Source organism: Bos mutus, chromosome 26 (assembly GCF_027580195.1).
Source record: "Bos mutus isolate GX-2022 chromosome 26, NWIPB_WYAK_1.1, whole genome shotgun sequence".
NCBI lineage: Eukaryota > Metazoa > Chordata > Mammalia > Artiodactyla > Bovidae > Bos > Bos mutus.
In genome coordinates, this window is record NC_091642.1 from 36,919,295 (window position 1) to 36,926,688 (window position 7,394).

Genomic DNA, 7,394 nt, shown 5'->3' on the forward strand with positions numbered 1-7,394 from the left:
CTCATTTTTTAAATTAATTCTGATAGCTTTCCAAATAGAGAATATAAACTATCATGGAAAAATTTACTAAATTACCTTTGGACACACACATATGATATATATTTTCTAATAACTATTAAGAGAAAAAAACAGGTAAGGTTTTTTCTTCCCAGAAAATAGATAGGCACAGATGACAAAGTCATGCCTGTAGACATTAGAAATCTAGTTAAATATATGAATATAAAACCGGTGAGTTTTTTCCCACAGGAATATTAAATGCAAGACGAGCACCTTCAGATTTTATTTTATTTGGAAACTATCCAAATTCATTATTTTAATATTTAAAGACTGTGGTACTGTAGAAGAGACACATAAATATTATAATATACATTTAAAAATTAAATATAATCAAATCAACACGACACTAGGTAAAAATGCCTATGTACACTTCAAATAAGTCTGAGGTCTGGGCTTTCTGGCCCATCAGATTTCCCCCTGGAAACGGGTGAACCTGGCCGGGAGATCGTCCACAGGATACACAGTGGGACTCGTTTTCATTGTAGGAGGTCCATTTAGAAGCTGCCAGTCACAATGCCTGGCCAGCTCCACTGTAAATATTTTGAGAAGAATTTTTGCAAACTCTTTCCCTACACAGCTCCTAAGGCCTCCTCCAAATGGAATGAAGCTGAACCTGGATGCATCCTCTGGGTGAGGCAGCAGAAAGCGGTCAGGATTAAATTCCTCCTTGTTGGTGAAGATATCGGCAACATCATGAGTATCGCAGATACTGTAGATTACATTCCAGCCTTTGGGAATCTGGTATCCCTGCAAAAGATTATGATGTCCAAAGGGCTGACAAACTGAAATTCAACTGTCAACAGGAAAAAAAAAATCTAACACTTATATCCTTGGCGGAGTTTTGAGTTGAAAGAAAAGGAGGAAAGAGAGGTGGAGAGAGAAAAAAACACATTCAGGGGCAGGGCAATGTTATCAAAAGAAATGTAAGTCAAAGCACAGGAAACAAACGGAGATTTAAAACTACTACACAAAAGGTAGGGGCGGGTGAGAGAGAACTTTTAACTTACATTTAATTCAAAAGTCTTAAGGGCAACCCGAAACCCTCCTGGAACTGGGGGGTTCAGTCGAAGGGTCTCTTTAATAACACACCCAATGTACTTAAGCTGTTCCAAAATTTCCACATCCAACTTGTTGTCTTGATTGCCTTTGCAAAGTAAACCCTATCAAAACAGTCACACAGAGTGAACGGTTATTCTGCGCTCCAATAAAATCAGCCCAGCAGACGTAAACAGGGCTTAAGTGGCGGCTGGACCCAAAGAGCCTCCTGATCCCAGAGTGTGGGGGGAACAAGGAGCAGCTAGTGACCATTTGCCTCCACCCCTGGGCCCAAACCATTATTTACAATTCCAAGATAATGCAGCTCACCAGTTAGAACCACCAAGTTTCTCCCCATCCCCCAGTCTCCACCGAGGCTGCTGGATGCCACCGCAACCCCCTAGGGGTTCCCATTCATGCCCTTGAACACACAGACCCAAGAAAGTCCGAAAATCTCCAAGGAGCCACCAAAAGTGGAGAAGAAACACAAGGTTGAACCCTGCCAGAGTGGGATCACAGCTCAAGATTCCTTCCTTATTCACACAGTTAATTATCTTTCCCACCATCCAACCCACTCACCCTTAGCCCTGTACTTCCCAGATACTCAAGGAAGGCAGCACACTTAACTATTGGGAACTTGGCTAGAGAGCTGCTGAGGTTTTTAAGCTAATAGCCAGCCCCCCCTCAACTCATGCCAACACCCCACCCCCACTGCCAGTTTCCCTACCTTATTCTTCAGCTCCTCTCGAACTTTCTGGAGAACATGTGGGTAGAGCCCCAAGTAAGTGATCAGAGATGTAGCTGCACTGGCTGTGGTTTCATGCCCTCCAAAGAGAAGCTCTGTTGAAGATTGCTTTAATGCCTACAAGTGGATTAAGACCAACGTTTTGACAAGTCTGCATGCAATTTTACAGAGCAACTACTCAGAATAGAACTGAGGATTCAGGAGGGAAGATGAGAAGGGCTGAAAGTCGACTGACAGAAAATCCATTTAAACAAAATGCTAAGACCCTTTAGTTCAGCTAGAGCCGGAAAGGCCAGTAAGTTCCCACTCTCTTTGGAACTCTTAAAAGCGTTAGTTGTATTAAAGTCACCCAACATTACTCACATCTTGCAAATTCCAACTTTCCCTTTAAAACCTGAAAGGGATGGGCAACGAGGCCTCTCCGCAGAGCTCTGTAGACCCGGTATCTCAATCTCTGGGTCCAGTCCCTGGGGTCTGGGAGGGCTTCTCACTCTGGGAACCTGGGCCCCTCTGCGCGCACTTTGGAAACCCTAGGAATTGCTTTTGGGAAGCCAGGGGATCAAACTCCGCCGTGCCGCTCCTGAAGCTGCGGCTTACCTGCATGTCCAGCCTCTCTCCTCTCTCCCAAGAGTGCTCGATCAACAACTGCAGGGCATCTTTGCAGCCCCCGCCCGCCTCCGCCGCCGGCAGCCTGCGGATCTTGGCGCGAATGTTCTCCTCGATGCGCGCGTGGATGAGGTCGCGCGCCTTCAGGCCCTGAGCGCAGAGAGCGCACCGCGGTGAGCAGACGTCCGGATCCCACGCCCCCGGAGCCCTAGCTCCGAACCCCACAAGGCGCCCTTACCCGGTACAGTCCGCTGAAGGGCACGTCTATGGGCAACGAGAAGAGATTGCGGGTCATTTCCTCGAAGGCCTCTACCAGCTGCTGCTCGTCTTCCCCGCCGCTCGCCAGCCGGGACTCGCAGCCCAGCAGGATGCGCATGGCAATGCGGAACATAAGGCGCTTCACCTGGGGTAGACCAGGAGGCCGCGCTCGCCGCAGCTCAGCCATTGCTCCAAGTAGTTGCCCACTTCTTCGGCGATCACTGGCACGTAGCACTGAAGCGCCTCGCGGCTGAAGGCCTGCATAATCACCTGAACTCCGAGGAGGGAAGAGTATTAAAGCCCGGCCCCACCCGCCCCTCTTGCCTTCCAGGGTCTCCTAGACATCTACAACCCCACCAGACCCAAGGCACTTCCTGGCTGGGAAAGCTACACCGGGTTTGAGAGGGTCCCAGCCGATGCCTTATGCAGCTGGCGCTCGCCCAGCACCTTTCTGCCCGAACCCCTTACTCGAATCGGGTCCCACTTCCTGTCCAGGCGCCGCCACCCCTCCCTCACCTTCTTGCGCTGCTTGTGCGAGGAATCGTGCAGGTTAGAGAGGCACCCAGAACCCAGGATGGTGCGCACTGACGCGGGCCAGTGGACCGACACCAGCCGGTGCTCTCCGAGCAAAATGCGCCGCACGTTGTCCGCTCCCATCACCCGCACCGTGGGCCGCCCGAACAGATGCGTCTTGTAGATGAAGCCGTATTTCCTGCGCTTCATCTGCAGGAACTTCCTTCGCTGCGAGAGGAAAGCGGAGGAGTGAGCGGGCGTGAGGGGGCGCCGGGGAGCGCCGAGCCTCCCGCCAGTCCTGATCCTAGCCCCAGTCACCTCCCTCCCGGGGGGCGCTTCAGTGGAAGTCTGGAACCGAGTCGGGCTCGGGAGAATCGTCCAATCCCGCCCCAAGCTCCCTTACCTGTAGCACCATCTGCAGTGTTTCCCCAAAGAAGGGGAAGCCCATCGTTCCGGGAGGCAAAGGGAGGGCACAGCTGCGGTCCCGGCTGCTCACGCAGTACAAGTCCCAGAGCTTGATCGCGGCCAGGAAGAGCAGCAGCGGCAGCACGAAGGTGCAGAGCGCACTGGCCAGCAGTGCCGGGAGCCCCATGGCGCGCCGCGACCTTCCGCGCCACCTGCCGCCACCCTCAGCGCTCTGAATCCCGCCGCGCGCCCGCTTTATAGGCGGCCCAGGTTGCTGCCCACGTTACCTTAGACAAATTAGTTCACCCAAAGTTCATCTTTAATTGCGGATTGGGCCCCTGGCTCCTCCCCCCGCGAGGCGCTGCCCAAATCTTTAACCGTTTGTTCCGCGCCGAGGCAGAGGCGGCGCCGTGGCGGCTTCTCTCGGAGCGCGCCTCCTGGGGCGCGGGGCTAGGAGCAGCCTGCTGCCCCCATACAAAGTGTGCGGGGCTCCCGGACGGCGGCAGGGGCTCCGGGGAGCGGAAACTCCACGCCCCGGGCTCCCTGGCGGTGTCTTCGGAATCTCTCCCGCTGGGTCCGACGGGAGGTCCCAGCCCAGAGCTTCCTGCACCCGCTTTCTGTTTTACAGGGCCCCCTTCCACCTGCAGAGGAAGTAAAGGGGAGTGCGTTCAGGGATCTTCAGCTGCCTTGTCCCGCAGGTGAGGAAATTGAGATCCAGAAGGCGGAGCAAAACGCAGGCCTCCTGACTCTTCCAGAGACCCCACAGAAGAGCCCAGAGCCAGGACCCAAGTGAGAGTTGGCGGGGATTCACGACCGGCTGACCACTAATTCCCAGATCCCCAAACCCCTCGAGGCTCACATCATGAAGTCTTGGAAGGTCCTACTTAAAGGTTCAAGAGAGCCTCCAGATCCCCAGGACTCCAGGTGCAACCCTGCTCAAGTCTGAGCCCTGACTCTGACTCCCTAGCCCGGGACCGCAGGGGCAATTCATCTGCGGCTCAGTGGCAAACAGCGCTCTGCAATCCGGCCAAAGCTGGATTCCGAGGGCCCTGGGGTTAGCAGCTCCAGCTAGGCAGAAGGGAAGAGGGTCCTTAATCCTCGCAGGATAAAGACACAGATGAGGAGGATGGATGGAAAGCCCAGAGTTTGGGCTCTGAGTCCCGGATCCATCTCTACTTGAATGATCTTGGGCAAGTCACCGCACATCCTTGAGCCCGTTTCCTCCTCCTTGATGTGAAGGTGATCTTTCCTGACCAGTCTACACCTACAGGTAGTTGTGAGTTTCCAAAAGTGGCTTATGGTTGCACATACCTTTCCCAGCCCCAGGCTGGGCTGCCTTCGGCTAGGCTAAGGTTGCACACACTCTTCCCTACCCCCGGCTAGGCTACCTTACCAGGGTGACCTGGGCTCTCCAGCTCCCACCCGGCAGAAACCCACCCAGAGGAGAGGGGGTGCTGGGTCCTAAACCCAGGCCTCTACCGGCCGCTGATTAAGAGTGTTGAGAGAATCCTGACTGGGAAGTGGGTCTTCTGGCCATTGCCCACCTATACGATTGGCCGCTCCTGCAGCCACAGCCTGGAGCTCGGACACTGCGAGAAGCGCACGTGCGCTCCCCGTTTCCAACCCTGTCGAGCCAGTGGGACAGGATCCGAACTTCCTCGGACCAGTCAGGGCCATTCGCTCCCTCGGTTTCAACGCTGAACCCACCAGCCGCGCCGAAAACGAAACAATAATGTATAAGTTTGTTTAAAGCCGAAAAGCGGCTCTCACAGGAGCGAGTCTCACGCCTTGGAAAGCGTCCCTTGGAGATGGAAAACACTTTGATCCCGAGAGCTGTTAAGTTAAATACAAGACCTTCCCGCGTGGTCCCCCAACCGGGCGGGTCCAGCAATGTCTGCGGAGTCGCCGGGACCTCACGCTCGCAGAAACGTTCCACGCCTGGCTAGCCCCAGGATGTCTTTCGGAGAATCGGCGGTTCACCATAACCCTACACTGGTGTTTCAGAGGCTCCAGGGAAGGGTCTCGCCCACAATCGTTTCTTCAAATGAACTGACAACTGTAAACAGTGACAGACCACTTGGGGGCACCGGCTGGAACCGGGCGAGACGCGCTGGAGGTAATTCTCAGAAACCCTAGGCCCGCCCCTTTCTGGACGGTGCCTCCGGCCGGTGAGCAAAGCTGGCCAGCGGGGGCGTGACCTGGGGCCCAGTCCCAGTCCTCCGGCCTGACCCGCCTGTGACCCCTGCGGGCCGGACCGTGACATCTGAGTGAACTCTGCAGGGCCATCTCGCCAAGTTCAGCGCGCGCCGGGTCACAAGATGAGCGGGGCCTGCCCGCTGGAAATCGCCACAAAGGGGAAAAATGTTTTACTCTATCTGCCATTCAGACCCGCGTGGGCGACCAGGGGAAAGGATTAAATGGGATAGTGAAGAGCACTAAAGATCATCTTGAAGAGGGAAAGGGTCGGTAAATGACCAACCCAATAAGAACTTTGACCTAGAAACCTTACCAGGCTTTCTTGGGTGCTGGTGGGTAGAGAGAGGGCTTCGTTAGCTGGAAAACAAAATAATGTTTCTAAGATGTTTACAAAACAGACTGATGGTAAGGGTTGGCAGGGGTAGGGAGTAGTTTTTTGCTGGGCGGGGAGGTGAGCTCCTGACTGAGGTCAGCTGAAGCACCCCTCCCCCACTTTTCTCCCGTCAACACTTTCTTCCCTCGTCTTGAGCAGATTCCCACCCCTTCGGTTCTAAACCTCCTGTACTCTCTGCTTGGGGCTCTTCTATCCCCGGACACCCCTGGCTGGTTCCTTCCAAAGTCGAATGCCACTCTTTCCAGCCCCCAGCAGAGCCGCCAGGCACTCTGTATGACAGCCCTGTTTTATTCTCGAAACAGCTCTACCATCATCAGAATTATTCTTGCTCGTTTGTTAGTTTATTTACTGTCTCTTTCCTTTGCGAGCACACCAAGTCCAAGAGGGTAAGAATCGTATCTGCCCCTTACTCAGAGAATCAGAAGCAAGAGCTCTGATTTTCCTTGAAATGATGAGTCGATGTATCACTAGGAAGTCACAGTAAAACTGAAGCTGCCCTTTCAGAGGCTTATAGTTTAGTACAGACCACACAGCACGTAAATCAGGTATCTTGGAACCTGGGAAGTCCAGGCTTCTGAGAGCCCCGCCGCATCTATCTCTCCTCAAATCAGAATCAACCCCAAGCCCTGGTCTTCCCACCACCTCACCCTAGTGGAGCTTCTGAGATGAGATGTTGTCTCTGAAGCATCAGGAGCACCCTGAGGGCAGGCCTCAGATCTACCACTTTCACCGGCTCTGTGGCTCTGGCGCCTGCCTGCAGATCCCATGGCGCCAGGGCCTGTGGTCAGCCGTGGGTGATGAATTGTTGCAGATGGGGTTATGACTGTGTCAGTTGAGCTCAGAAGGGCCCGCTGTGCTCCTGCTCCTGAGCTACTGGGCCCTGCCTAAGCCTGCTGCCTCCCCTTCCCTTCTGGCCCCAGGATCCACCTTAAGCCTAAGGTCAGGAGGGCACTTTCTGGTTCCTTCTGGTTCACTAAGGGGTCAGCTCAGGACTTGGAGGCAACTTCTCTGGCTCACCCATCATGTTCAACTGCCCCCAGCCTGTCCGAAGGTGGGCAGCAGGTTACAGCGTGTTAGGAAAAAAGGAGGCTCTTGGTTTAGATTTAAGCACTGTTGGGAACTTTTGTGTTGGAACCTAGGGATCACTATGAAAGGATAAAAGGCCAAGAGCTACATGGTGGCCAC

General features: G+C 53.9%; 1 protein-coding gene across 1 annotated transcript; it reads right to left on the bottom strand.

Annotated features, from left to right (window-relative positions):
• Positions 1-342: 342 nt before the first annotated feature.
• Positions 343-3,907, bottom strand: CYP26A1 (cytochrome P450 family 26 subfamily A member 1). Its single transcript, XM_005890633.3, is given in 8 exon segments — positions 343-804; positions 1,065-1,217; positions 1,820-1,954; positions 2,435-2,593; positions 2,682-2,848; positions 2,851-2,971; positions 3,218-3,442; positions 3,618-3,907. Coding segments are annotated over 8 exon segments (1,491 nt in total). The 5' UTR covers positions 3,807-3,907; the 3' UTR covers positions 343-462.
• Between the last annotated feature and the right edge of the window lie 3,487 nt (positions 3,908-7,394).